The 15000-nt window shown below is 37.9% G+C and overlaps 1 protein-coding gene across 1 annotated transcript in view; it reads right to left on the bottom strand.

Moving 5' to 3' along the window:
• The window catches only part of pkd1a (polycystic kidney disease 1a), a 98650-nt gene that overhangs the window by 60308 nt on the left and 23342 nt on the right, over nucleotides 1–15000 (bottom strand). The window contains exons 6-10 of the mRNA XM_077245804.1: nucleotides 14890–15000; nucleotides 11737–12130; nucleotides 9573–9750; nucleotides 3903–4117; nucleotides 287–408 (exon numbers count right to left, since the gene is read on the bottom strand). The exon at nucleotides 14890–15000 is cut by the window's right edge and continues 170 nt beyond it. Of these exons, the coding sequence (XP_077101919.1) occupies nucleotides 287–408; nucleotides 3903–4117; nucleotides 9573–9750; nucleotides 11737–12130; nucleotides 14890–15000 (1020 nt within the window). The remainder of the gene's footprint in view (nucleotides 1–286; nucleotides 409–3902; nucleotides 4118–9572; nucleotides 9751–11736; nucleotides 12131–14889) is intronic.

Here is a 15000-nt window from a genome sequence, read left to right as displayed (position 1 = left end):
TGAGTGAGTGAGTGATTGTATGAGTGAGTGAGTGAGTGAGTGAGTGATTGTATGAGTGAGTGAGTGAGTGAGTGTGTGAGTGATTGTGTGAGTGAGTGTGTGAGTGAGTGAGTGATTGTATGAGTGAGTGAGTGAGTGAGTGTGTGAGTGAGTGAGTGAGTGTGTGAGTGAGTGAGTGAGTGATTGTGTGAGTGTGGAGTGAGTGTGTGAGTGAGTGTGTGAGTGAGTGAGTGAGTGAGTGATTGTATGAGTGAGTGAGTGAGTGAGTGAGTGAGTGAGAGTTTACCTCCACGCTCTTGGCGGGTGTGTTGGGTACAGATGTGTGTGTCGCTGTGGGGCTCCTCAGAGGACTGTGTGTGTTAAACACCGCGGTTCCCACCGTAAAGACGCCAGCATCAGGAACACGCACTGCAGAGAAACACTAATGTTTAGCTGCAAACTCAACTTAAAACACATTCAGACTCTAAACACTTCTGTCCTATCAGCACTCGTTCATCAAATGAATACGTTTTCTCAAGAAGGTAGAGCCGAGCACATAAACACACACGGCTGCCTGCAGTGTTACTGACTGAATCAGCTTGAGCGTCTGATCTTTCTATGCATCATGATTCCATGAGGTGTTCAATACATCTTATTTTGAATAATGAAAAGAAAAAGATCTGAACATCACTCAGACAAAGCCAAGAGCCTGAGATTGAGAGTATAATGAGTGAGTTAAGCTCAATTGAAGCTCATACGATATGCTCTGGGTGAAAACTGTGACATAACCTCTCTGCCGCACTTCACTGTTTAGTGACCTTGTTATTTGGGGGATTCAGATTTGAATTTTTTTCATTCTCATAGAAAATTCTACATGTTCAAATGAAACATGATTTGCACTATTCTGTATCACTTTGAGTAAAGTGATCAGTGATTGTCCAATCAAATTGCAGCATGAACAACTGGTTTATTTTTTACTTGCTCAATAAAATGGTAAGTTGCAAGCCAATGCACACACTTCTGCTATACACTAAAGAGTGAATCTCATTAAATCTGACATATTTCACCCCAAAATAAAAAGGGGGACAAAATAATTCTGAGTAATTGCAGAGAAACATTTATCTCCTTCAACTGCTTATCAGGGCTCTAAATTTAATTTAATTGGGTCTTGTGCGCATTGTGTGAAAAACATTTATTTAGACTTCGGCTTCATTTCCCAATTGCACGGCTTCATTTCTCACTAGCGCAACTTCGCTTCTTACTAGTGCGACTTTGTTTCTTACTAGTGCGACTTCGTTTCTTACTAGTGCGACTACATTTCTCACTAGCACGGCTTCGTTTCTCACTAGTGAGACTGTTACTTACAAGCGCGGCTTCATTTCTCACTAGCGCGACTTCGTTTCTTACTAGCGCAACTTCGCTTCTTACTAGTGCGACTTCGTTTCTTACTAGCGCGACTTCGTTTCTTACTAGTGCGACTACATTTCTCACTAGCACGGCTTCGTTTCTCACTAGCACGGCTTCCTTTCTCACTAGTGAGACTGTTACTTACAAGCGCGGCTTCATTTCTCACTAGCACAGCTTCACTTCTCATTAGCGCGACTTCGCTTCTCATGTCTTCGTTTTATCAGTAGCGCGACTTTGTTTCTCAGTAGCGCGACTTTGTTTCTCACGAGCGTGACTTCGTTTCTCACGAGCGCGACTTCGTTTCTCACGAGCGTGGCTTCATTTCACAATAAAGCGACTTCGTTTCACACTAACGCGACTTCGTTTCTCACAAGCGCGGCTTCATTTCTCACTAGCGCGACTTCGTTTCTTACTAGCGCGACTTCGCTTCTTACTAGTGCGAGTGCGACTTCGTTTCTTACTAGCGCGACTTCGTTTCTCAGTAGCGCGACTTCATTTCTCATAGGCACGGCTTCGTTTCTCACTAGTGAGACTGTTATTTACAAGCGCGGATTCATTTCTCACTAGCGCAGCTTCATTTCTCATTAGCGCGACTTCGCTTCTCATGTCTTCGTTTCTCAGTAGCGCGACTTCGTTTCTCACGAGTGCGACTTCGTTTCTCACGAGCGCGGCTTCGTTTCACACTAACGCGACTTCGTTTCATACTAACAGCGACTTCGTTTCACACTAACGCGACTTCGTTTCACACTAACGCGACTTCGTTTCTCATAACTTGATTTCACACTAGTGCAACTTGCGTCTTCGTTTCTCATTAGCGCGACTTCATTTCTTACGAGCGTGACTTCGTTTCTCACGAGCGCGACTTCGTTTCTCACGAGCGTGGCTTCGTTTCACAATAAAGCGACTTCGTTTCACACTAACGCGACTTCGTTTCTCACAAGCGCGGCTTCATTTCTCACTAGCGCGACTTCGTTTCTTACTAGCGCGACTTCGCTTCTTACTAGTGCGACTTCGTTTCTTACTAGCGCGACTTCGTTTCTCAGTAGCGCGACTTCGTTTCTCAGTAGCGCGACTTCGTTTCTCATAGGCACGGCTTCGTTTCTCACTAGTGAGACTGTTACTTACAAGCGCGGCTTCATTTCTCACTAGCGCAGCTTCATTTCTCATTAGCGCGACTTCGCTTCTCATGTCTTCGTTTCTCAGTAGTGCGACTTCGTTTCTCACGAGCGCGACTTCGTTTCTCACGAGCGCGGCTTCGTTTCACACTAACGCGACTTCGTTTCATACTAACAGCGACTTCGTTTCAAACTAACGCGACTTCGTTTCACACTAACACGACTTCGTTTCTCATAACTTGATTTCACACTAGTGCAACTTGCGTCTTCGTTTCTCATTAGCGCGACTTCATTTCTTACGAGCGCTCTTTATTTCTCACAAGGGTGGCTTGATTCGTACACATCCAGGCAAATTTTTTTTATTTGCGATGCACCCATTCAAATGATGTATACTATCCACCTTATTCCTGACGACTTTACTGCGTTTTGAATTATGGGTGGCACTTCCGGTTTGGGGAACTTCCATTCAAAAAGGCTGAACGAATCATTTCAAATCATAAGGTTGTCCTACAAATAAAGCTGATCCATCAGTTTGACTGGATGAGCTGTCAATTTTCCTTCATGATTTATTTTCAGACATCATGAGAATAACGTTATACTTGGTATTTTAACGTGACCTATTATAACAAGAACATCTATGGCAAGAGCTCTTTTCAGTCGCTGCTTTCTTTTCCTCATGATTATTTTTTTCCCCTTTGCAATCCGCTGTAAAAGTTTGAAAAAGGACAACATATATAGGCTACTGCACATTTGTGGTCGGTTCTCCAGAATTTAATTTATGATATATTCCATTAATAATTCACTGGAATGCATGAAGAATCTCTCGTTATTCTCCTCAGATCCTCACGTCTCTTTACAGGTTTGTTTTCACAGGTAAATGCAATTTATAATCTGTCAAAATGACGGAAATTACTTTGAAATAGTATCACGTAATGCTGAAGTTAATGAACATTTTTGATTAAGGCAACATAAGTTACATACATATACATATATATATATATATATATATATATATATATATATATATATATATATATATATATATACATACATATACATACACTGTATATATTAGCCTTCTACAGTGATATTTAACCAAAGACGCTTTTGGGGTTATTATGTCTGTTGAAAGTAACTTGTTGATGCTTTTACACTTTTAAATTTCCTTTTAATGATCGATGGTTAATGTCGTCTCATTGTGACACTTTTTTAACCTATTGCGTTCATAGAGCAAGCATTTCACTGATTGTTTACAGCTTAACGGAAGTTACACCCATAATTTGCGCAAAGCGTCATGGGGCACAGGAATACTGTGGATACAGTAAGGACAGTATGCAAACTGGGATGCAGCAGCAGACTTTATGTGATCCAGAGGTGTGTGTTTTGCTACGGGACGTTTACCTTGCCGTGTGAACTGGCAGACGAAAGCTCGTTTGGCGGTGCAGGAGTGTGAGCTGGGCTGGCTGCTGGCGTCCAGTGACACACACACATTTCCAGGCTGCAGATTGGCCCGGTCCCTCGAGCCCTCATCCCCTGACTGGACCTCAGAACCGTCCACCCAGCGCAGGACTCGCGGAGAATACTGATCGCTCAAACCCAACCACACGCCACGCTCACTGCAACACACAGAAACACAAACAGCATCATCACTAATGAGATCCAATACAAGTTGTTTCTGGGCCTAATAGAAAAAGCTCATATAAAAAAGGGGGACAAACATGGTAGGAGTGTGTGAATATGCGTGTTCTTAGATGTATGAATGTATAAGTATATATGGATGTGTAAGTATAATTATTGCACATATGTATAATTATATATGTACATACAGTTTCTCTTTATGTATGTGTGTACATATAGGTATATGACATGTATATGTATGTATAATTTGTATTCATTCTTATCAAGTTAATTTTATTTAGTCATTTAATTTTATTTATTTTTCTCTTTCCTGATGTTTATGTATTCATACGATTAGGTGTCTTTATTTATGTATTCAGTACAACATGTATGACTTGTACTTATAACATTCAGGAATGAGGGCAATGTGAAGTCTTGTTTCAACATATCGCATTCCTGTTAATGGTTCCCTGTTTATGTAAAGCTTAATTAAGAAAAAAAAATTATGTTCAATTTTGTGCAAAAAAAAGACAAACACATTCCTTCTGTTTTCCACAAATTCAGAAAGACATGAATAAATGATGACAGATTTATCACTCTAGGCTGAACAACTGTTTTTGCTCTCCATTTAATCTCATTACCAACCAGGAGTAGCGACTGAGATTTTAAAGATATGTCATCTGTAATTTTTCTTTCCTATGAGCTTCCCGTTGGAACGTACACAGGAAGTTAATACAAGGTGAATGCGCTCTGAATGTTTTATGCATTGCGCGTTCAGAGCTTCAATAACCCTAATAAAGCATCAGCCGAGGGGAATGTGACGCGCTACTGAACCCGACGGGACGCTGATCATTTTGAAGTTTCATTAGCCTTCAAACAAGACATAAAAACAGTGACGGAAACAGAACCGAACGTGCCATGGAGCAAAAATTACAGAATATATAATTTGCAACGAGTCGGGTTTAGAGCCGGGTTATTACCATTAACTAAAACACACTACAACTATTAGAAACACTTTTCTTTATTGAAATAAAGCATAAATAAAACATATATATATATATATAATAAATTTTGTATCTAATATTTGTATGTATGTATGTATATATATATATACACATATGCATACACATATACACACATGCATATACACACACACACATATAATAATATATATCTATATAGTATTATCAAATAAAAAAATAAAAGATAATTAAATATATTAATAAAACTAAAATAGTATATGAATAATACAAGAATAACACTGTTGTAGAGTAGGTTGGTGAGCTTAATAGACTAAACTTTATACAATTTATGTTTGTGTAATATTACAAAGATTAATAAATGCCATGTAGATCGTTCAGTTTGAGTGTCGAACAGTAAGGCGTGTTGCTGTTATAGTCATTTTTAACTGCGTGACATGAACAGATGCAGAGGGAGGGTTTTGGTCATCACGGGTCCCAGTGCGACTGTCCCGCCCGGGCCGCCGGTAGTAACACCACAGCCTTTGACAGGCCGATTACGACACACACACGATTATAATGGGCTTGAGCATCTCACATCTGTGAAAACTACAAGCAAAAAAGAAAAAACGAGGAGGGAAAGAGAGGGACAAAAACACAACTCTTTCCTAAACTAAAAGTGGTGTGTTCACTTATGTGTTCTTACATAAGTCTGTGTGTGTGTGTGTGTGTGTGTGTGTGTGTGTGTGTGTGTGTGTGTGTGTGTGTGTGTGTGTGTGTGTGTGTGTGTGTGTGTGTGTTTTGGGGTATTTAGTCCATCTGGAGCAGGTTAAAGAGATAGAAAACACACTTCCTCCAACACTCGTTCTGTCTGTCTGCAGTTCTGTCTCTCTCTCTCTCTCTCTCTCTCTCTCTCAATCTGGTTAGTGGAAGCTCTGCCCTCAAATTAATGATGGGTGTGGAACAGAAGACAGGAAACACACACACACACACACACACACACACACACGCATAGATAAACACACATAAACACACATAACTGGTGTCTCCTCCCTCCTGGAGTCTAACATATTTCCACAGCTGTGCTTCAGCAGATGTGTAACACCACAGTGTGTGTGTGTGTGTGTGTGTGTGTGTGTGTGTGTGTGTGTGTGTGTGTGTGTGTGTGTGTGTGTGTGTGTGTGTGTGTGTGTGTGTGATTTTTCCTTTTCTAGATTTCAGCTCTGCTCACTTGGGCCATTCATCAATCAACATATACACATAAGCTTCTTCAGTATTATCAGCAGGTATCGCGTTTCTCAGGAGCGAATTACCCTCCTCCCTCCCCAGCTCCTCCTGTCTCCAGTCAGGATCTGGCATTCTGATTCCCCCCGAATCAGACTCAAATTCTCTAATTATGTCGTACATTAAAATGAATGAATGATATCTGCAATACATTCATGTTGGTTCTGTTCTGTTTACCCTAAGGAGGGTTATTGCTGCTATTATCGCGCAGGGAGTTTTTGCCCAGAACAGAACCATACCGCCAATCCTAACTGTATGCTAACTGTCAATCATATTTGACGATAGTTGTCCTGACAGAAATACATTTCTCACTTAAAAAAAAAACAAATAAGTAAATAAATAAAGATAATTCTAAATTTCAAAATAAAGAATTAAATAAATAAAATAAATAATGGTCCAAATCATAAAGTTAAAAATAAAAATAAATAAATAACATTTTTAACTTAAATCATTAAATGAATGAGTGAAGGATCCAAATCAAATAAAAATAGTTTACTTCATATTTTAAAACAAACAAACAAATAAATAAATAAATAATGGTACAAATCATCAAATAAATAATACAATTAAAAACTACTAAACTAATTACAGTATTTAAGGAGGAAAAAAATTCATGTAAAACAAATTAAGTATCAAAACTTTGACTGGAAGTGTGTGTGTGTGTGTGTGTGTGTGTGTGTGTGTGTGTGTGTGTGTGTGTGTGTGTGTGTGTACATCAATGCTAGATTATTAAATATTTAGAAACAGAATAAATGAGTGAATATCAGAAGTTTAAGACTCAGGTGTGATGGAAAAGAAAGCAGTGTAAGGGTTAATTTATCATCATAAGAACACATCAGAGCACACATGAACACCTCCAGCATGAACACCTCCACCTCCAGTTCATGGAGTCAAGGAAGCAAATAGTTAATAATTAGTTTGTGATTATGAATACCGACTACAATTTGGTTTACACACATTTTTGTGCTGTTGATGAATAATAAATAGGAAACTCACTGGACTATCCATTTAGACCAATCACGTCAAAATAAGCTATTTTTCTATTTTTAATATACGTTTACAAGTATTTAGCATGATATAAAACTGTCTTGAAGCAACGCTGTAGATTATTTGACATTTAGACAATACAATAATTTCATAACTGATGAACAGTTATTTTCCTGTTCATCACCGTGAAGCTGCTTTGAAACGATCTGTATTGTATAAAGCGTTATATAAATAAACATGACTTGATCAAAGAAACGTAATATGTGTTTAGACTTGGTGGTGAGAATTTCTGTCCAAGCAAAAGTAATAAATACTGATTATCTCATGGACATGAACACAGAAAACAAACCAGGATTTACAGCTTACATGCTCAGATCTGGGATTGGGTGAATGTCAGTCAAAAGAAAATGAGCCATCAGCTGATCTCTTGAGTACTGGTTCATCACAGAGATGAGGTGCTCAGAGGAAAACCACAACAAAAGAGAGAGAAATGACAAACAAGAGGAAGCAAAGGCAGAACTTTTCCATTATGTACACGTATTACATTGCATGTCGAGTCAGAGGCCTTGCACTGCAAAAAAATTATTTTCTTACTTAATATTTTTGTTTTGTTTTCCAGTAGAAATAACGAAACATTCAAGGCAAGACACTAGAGCTGGATGATTTTTCAGATTAATTCGAATTTAAAGTTTTGCAACGATTATATCAGGGGGTTTTTAAATCGTGGTTTTGAAAAAATATAAGAAAACATTACAATTAGACATGTTGACAATACACCAAGATATAAAAAAGATCCGACACATCTCTTAGACCTAAGCGGCACGTTGTAAAAATGAGAAGCGTGTAGTGGAATGTGAAAAAATAGCAAGGTAATAAGACAGCTTTTAAAGAGACAACTTTGGGTTCCCATTGATCTCCATTGTATGATCAAAAATACAATAGAAGTCAATGGGGACCAAAATGGTTTGGTTTTCAACATTCTTCAAAATATGCAGAAGAAAGAAATGCATACAGGTTCAGAAAGACATGATGGCAGAATTTTCATTTTTGGGTGAACTGTCCCATAAGTCTTGTTTTCTGGGAAAAAAAAGTTTAAGTTTATGCTTAAAACAAGAAAATATATCTGCCAATGGAGTCAGAAAAATGGGTTGATTCAGATGGAAAACAAAATTATTTTTCTGACCTAGTTGGCAGATATTTTGTTCTTGTTTTAAGCAAAAACTCACTTAATTTTGATAATTTTTTAAAGACTTAATAAATACTTATGACATTTTGCTTGTCAAGTTAATGTACCTTGATTAAGAATGTTTAGATATTTCAAGTTTAGATCTTTGTTAATGTTAGTTCATAAAAATACAAATTAACAGTGTTGGATTTTAACAATGCATTAGTAAATGTTTAAATTAAGATTAACTAAGATTAATAAATGCTGTAGAAATATGTTCATTGTTATTTCATGTGATCTCATATTTAACTAATGTTAAAGCTGCAGTCCGTAACTTTTCTGTGTTCAGAATTTACAAAATGTATATAATGAGCGAGTACATCATGAATTCATTTTCAAAAATGTGTGTGTGTGTGTGTGTGTGTGTGTGTGTGCGTGTGTGTGTGTGTAATCATCTCACACGTCCAGTGTTCTAATGAGGCACTTTGTCACATTATAAGACTTGTTACCACATTTATTGGTTCTGAATGTTCTGGCCTGTTCCTGTGAGGAAATCACACATTTCCAGTCTATCTCAGCAGGTCGTGAGCTGGACAGCACTCAGTGACTTTAAAATGCATTTTAAAAAGCCATTTCCCATGGTGCCTTGCGGATGTTTCAGAGGAAAAAGTCAGGGTCAAAAAAGCAGCACGGCTCTCAATGGAAAAAGTGCATTAGCAGCAGAAGCCATTTAACTCAGCATCTTCATGCCATTTCGAGCCGGCTTTGATATAAAACGGTCAGTGATATAAAAGGTGAAACGTGTCATTTCTGCTGCAGATGGAATTTCAAACAGTTTGGACCGGACATCATAATATTGGCTCATCCAATGGTGTGACGATCGATGTACTGACTAAAATCACACAATCAAATCACACGAAAGCCCATCAAGACATGCAAAGATAAACGAGGAGTTCCGGAATCTTCTAAAAAGGGTTTTGGAATTTAGAATGAAAGCCTGCAGAGGTTTTTTAAAAGCAGATTTCCAGCAGTTGTAGAGTGTGTGTGTGTGTGACTCACTGTGTGATTCGAGGGGCCAGGAGGTCCCGGACGGCTTGGGAATGCACCACTGCGAGCTCCCCTCCACGGGCCGAACAATTCCGACGTGCATCCGACCAGCTGACTTCTTCCGACACCAAGAGGAAACAGCGGGATGAGTCCGTGTGATGGAGCGCATCTGGCAAACACAGCGGCTCCGCTGAAGGGACAGGACGTTTGACTTTATTAATATTGTTTATAAGCGGTTTCTTAATATTATATAATATAATATAATATAATGTAATATAATAAAAAAATTAATATAATTAACATAAACAAATATAATATAATATACAGTATAATTAACATATTATAATAAGTTTGGGAGGTTTTTTTTTTTTACAGTTTTAGAAACAAGTCTCTTATGCTCACCAAGGCTGTATTTATTTGATCACAAATCATAATTGTATAATATTATATACATTAAATATACATTAAAATGTTTTTCCTGTGATCAAAGCTGAATTTTCAGCATCATTACTCCACTCTTCATTGTCACACGATACCTCAGAAATCACTTTAATATGACGATTTATTTTTTATTATCCATGTTGAAAACTGTTGTGCTGCTTCATATTTTGGTTAAAACCGTGTTAGATTATATTTTTCAGGATTCTTTGATGAAAAGAAAGTTTAAAAGAACAGCATTTATTTGTCACTTTTGATGTTACGTGTCACTTTTGATCAATTTAGTGCATCCTTGCTGAATAAAAGTATTAATAAAAAAATTCTTTCTGACCCTATACATCTGAACATTAGTGTAAAATAATATAATTAGATAGAAAACATTAACGCAAAATATCAGCAAAAATATCTTAAATATTAAAAAAAACTGTACAATAAATATATATTAATATATAACTGCATATAGGACTGAAAATATGTTCAAATATTAACAGGCATATTAGGAAAATTCAGCATATATTAATAATTAAATAACAAATATGCTAAAAATGCTGTAAAAAATATATATAAAAATATAACCATGAACTCCATATCAACATATCAATGAGATTTCAGTGCAAAACAACAAAGCCAACAATTCTCTGAACAAAACACTGTTTATTTATTATTAACTATTACTTTTATGGATTACTAATTGTATGGGTCATTCATTAACCCAAATTAAAAGGCATCTGGGCCATATTTTCTTTAATCTTATGTTATTTCGTTCAAGGTCTGTAAGGATCTCACACTTCCTCCCTTCTTTACAAAGTGACGTCAACAACGAACATTATGGGAACATTTATTTTTCTCACTTTTAAAAGTTGAAAAGCCAGCTTATTGTATATGTTATATTCAGACACATCAGTCAAGAATTTCTCTGTTTCTGTAACCCGCTTTCTTCTCCTCCTGCCTCTTTGGATCGACGCTCTTATCTGTTCTCTCAAAGCAAACAATGATGGACAGATCTCTGCAGGCCTGATAAACAAACGAGGGAATCTTCCCATGCCATCGCTTGCATGCTTTGTGAAACAGAGGGGATGTTTTGATAGATCATGAAAAGCAGGATATTTTAAGAGAGAGAGAGGGAGGGAGAGAGAGTGTATGGTCATTTCAAAGCGCGTTATATCTGAGCTGTCCCGATGTGAGAACGTGTCATCAAGATTGTGCCAGTTTGTATGTGTAGTTCTCCAAAAACAGTGAGCTGCCTATCTAGACAAGACACAAAGCCTGTTTCAAAACATTCTGCTACAGATGAGACGCTTTAATATGGCCTTTATGTTTCGTGATAACAGTCATGGAATGTATAGGGACGAATTTAAAACTCGTATAGAAAGAAAAAACCCACTGAATATATCAGAGAAATGTTTTTTATGAATTACACTAAATTTAATACTAATGAAACGCTGAATAAAATGGGTTAATCTTAGGGATGCACCGAAATTAATATTCTTTTGAAAAGCCGAATAATAATGAAGCGCTTGGCCGAAGGCCGAATTCCGAACGTGGTGTTTCGCATTTTTTCCATTTATTTTGCCAATTTTTTCACCATTGCATTTAATTACATAGTAAAAAAAAGCTTTTTACTATTTTGTCTTGCTTTTTAGAGAACAAAAATCTAATTGTAAAAATACAATTTATTTAACACTGACATTTTTTTTTAACATATTAGGTCTTAAATCAGAGCTTATGTTTCTTTTACCTCTTGCTATCTCTCTCCCATCCTTCTGGATCCTCCAGTCCACGGTTACGCCCACTCCGCCCCAGTTGACCAGAGAAAGCTCCGCCTCCAGGCTCTGATTGGCCACTACGAGTGAAGGGCAGTGGAGCTCGAGTCGAGGCGGCAGATCCACACTCACGTTCCCCTGAGCCACAATCTCCTGGTGACCCGCTGAGAGGCTCACTTGAGCCTGGTAGCGTCCTGGGAGTCCGTACTTATGCCTCGCCGTGGTGTTGGGCGTTGAGCTGTTGACCCGGGGTGAAAGGTCACCGAAGTCCCATGAGAAAGTGGCAGGGAAGACGGAGGAGGCGACAGACAGGACGGCCTCGGAATGAACGGACACGCGACGGGAAGAAAGAGAGGCGGAGAAATTCACCTGTGGGCGGAGAATGTATTGAAATTATTATGACACTTACAATATCGGCAATTTTTTTTAAAGTCTCGGTAAAATACATAGCTGTTTTCTATGTGCATATATGTTAAAAAGTAATTTATTGCTGTGATCAAAGCTGTATTTTCAGCATCATTACTCCAGTCTTCAGTGTCACATGATCCTTCAGAAATCACTCTAGTCTAATATGATGATTTGACGCTCATGAAACTTTTCTGATTATAATCAGTGTTGAAAACAGTTGGAAACGGTGATATTTTTTTTCATGATTTCTTTGATGAATAGAAAGTTCAAAAGAACAGCATCTATTTGAAATCTTTTCTAACATTATAAATGTCTTTAGTTACTTGATCAATTTAATGCATCCTTGCTGAATAAAAGTATTAATTTCTTAAAACTAAATCTTACTAACTCAAATTTTTTGAGTGAATCATTGTCTTTATGAAAATGTTCTTTATAACGAACACATTTTAATTGTTCGTTGCTGTGCGCAACCCTTGAGAACATCACAATAAAAAGGTTTTATTTGTATTATTATTGGGGTTTTTTCTAATGTAACCAGTTCTGAATAAGAACCAGTTCTCAATATCCAAACCTAGCACTAGGGATGGTAAAGTAGATATTTTTATCACAGAGTATTTTAGTGTGGCAGTATTGGAGCTAAAATGTCAAAAAAGCATTGATATATTACCCCCAAAAAAGCATGCATGGCTACATACTTTAAAAAATCCTACGGCAAAAATACAGCATCCAGGTATTTTTAATGCAATATTTTTAATGCACTATGATATGGAAAGCATTAATCCTAATGTATAGTAAGTGAATTTGGATCAAAGACTTTAGATACTCCAATACAGTGCACTCATATTACTTATTAATGGGAGAAAGTCGTTATATCATTGAAATATTGCATCGGCTTAAAAAAACATTAACGTTATTTGAACATAAGAAACAACATTTATAGGACAGTTCAAGTCAAATTTTGTTGCTGATTTGAAATATGATTTTGGCAAGTAGTTTTTGAGATTTCAGGATTCCCCCATTCAAATAGATAGGACTTGATCTTGGATGCCTGAAAAAGCTTTGCAAATATGGCTGCCGCGTGAACAGACTTTTTTATTTGGATTCATTATGACATCACAGATCACATGACTCTAATCCAGAACTGCCCTAAAAATTTGGTATCCAACCGTGTGATATCCAAAGCTACATCTACATTAATCCGGATACATTTAAAAAAACGGCGTTTTCGCTTAAAAAAAACGCTCTCCGTCCACACTAGCGTTTTCAGATGTTTCAGTGTGGATGAGAAACTCATGAAAAAACTCATGAAAACGCTACATTCTCCTTACAGCGCATGCGTAAACCTCACAAAAGCTCACTGAGATGATACAGACGGAAAAAGAAATAATAAAGTTATCGTGCAATTCTTCTGACAGGATCATTTTGTTTAGCAAAATATCTCCTCTTTCACTGATCGTCCAGGTTGGCACTCACTCACCATTATATGTTTGGTCTAAAACGCGATCGCTCTCATGTTTTACCGCAGGACAGCAGATGCGAGTGAATTCTGTCATCTTTGCAGGACTGTGATATGAAGAGTTTGCAAAGTCACAAATTCACATTGTTACCGGCATAAACATGAATATCTATTGGTACAATATGCGTCACATGACTAAACTTGCGTCATCGTTTTCAAATGCCTCCGTTTTGACAGTCCACACTACAAAACGAAAACAGCGCTTTCAAATGTATCCACTTTGGAGAGCGTTTTCAAAAAGGCTAGTTTCCATTAATAAAAACGCCGTCTCAGTGTAGACGGAGAGCCAAACAGAGAGAAAAATATGCGTTTTCAAACTAAAACGTATCACAAGCTTGTGATTTTGCAGAGCTTGATTATCAGCTTCAGGTGTGTTTGATCTCTGCAGGACAGTGGGTTGAAGACCTGGGCCCAGTCCCAATTCGCCTACTCATACTACGACCTAAAAGTATTTTATTTTGTGAGGAAAAAGTACATACTTTTGAGTGCGTAGCAAAAGAGTAGGCAAGCTTTGGGACATACTATCACGTCATCTTTAACGGACAGATCTGTCGCGTGCATCCTGTCACCGTAAACTGCCCTGTCAATCATCCTGTCACTGTAAACTGCCCTGTCAATCCTCTTGTCTCAGTTAAAATCCTCCGTTCAATCTGATTTGATTTCCTACCGTTTCGTTCATCTGCCAGTAGTGAGTCTTTCATGCGGAGACTCTCCCCATGTGTTTGCAATTTGAATATAATGATACATTTAAAAGGTAATGGCTAAACGTATCTTTACAAAAGTTCACAATGCTACTGCAGATGCAATATAATGTAGACAACGTTGAATAAATACATTTTCGTCAGGTTAGATACTGATAATTAATCACTCAAACCCCGTTATTTAAACATCTCTACATAACCGCCGGACTCGCGCGTCCTCCATGTCTGTAGTTTTTTAACACTTTTCACTCGTGTTTGTAGTTCTAACCGAATCCTCGTCCAACGCGCGATGGGTTGTGGGCAATATTAGCCGTTAGAGTGTGCATCGATCTGCACTTCGGATTCTGACCGGAAATAGTAGACCAATCCGGGTATCTTTGGAACACTCATTTCAACATACTACGATTTGGGACGTACTAATTCTATTTTCGAATACTATTTAGGACGGATAGTATGCGAATTGGGACTGGGCCCTGGAGTTCTGGTCCTGTTCAGTTCTGTACCTGAAACACGTCCCGCGCCACAGTCCAGCGACACTTCTTCATGACCTGCGGGTTGGAGCAGGCGGCCGAACACTGGGACTCGCTGATGTGGTTGGGTTCAGAGTTGGTGCT

The sequence above is a fragment of the Siphateles boraxobius genome, unplaced genomic scaffold (genome assembly GCF_051911475.1).
Source record: "Siphateles boraxobius isolate OS27281-9 unplaced genomic scaffold, OSU_SipBor_1 29, whole genome shotgun sequence".
NCBI classification, from domain to species: Eukaryota; Metazoa; Chordata; class Actinopteri; order Cypriniformes; family Leuciscidae; genus Siphateles; species Siphateles boraxobius.
This window is presented reverse-complemented; position numbering and strand designations above follow the sequence as displayed.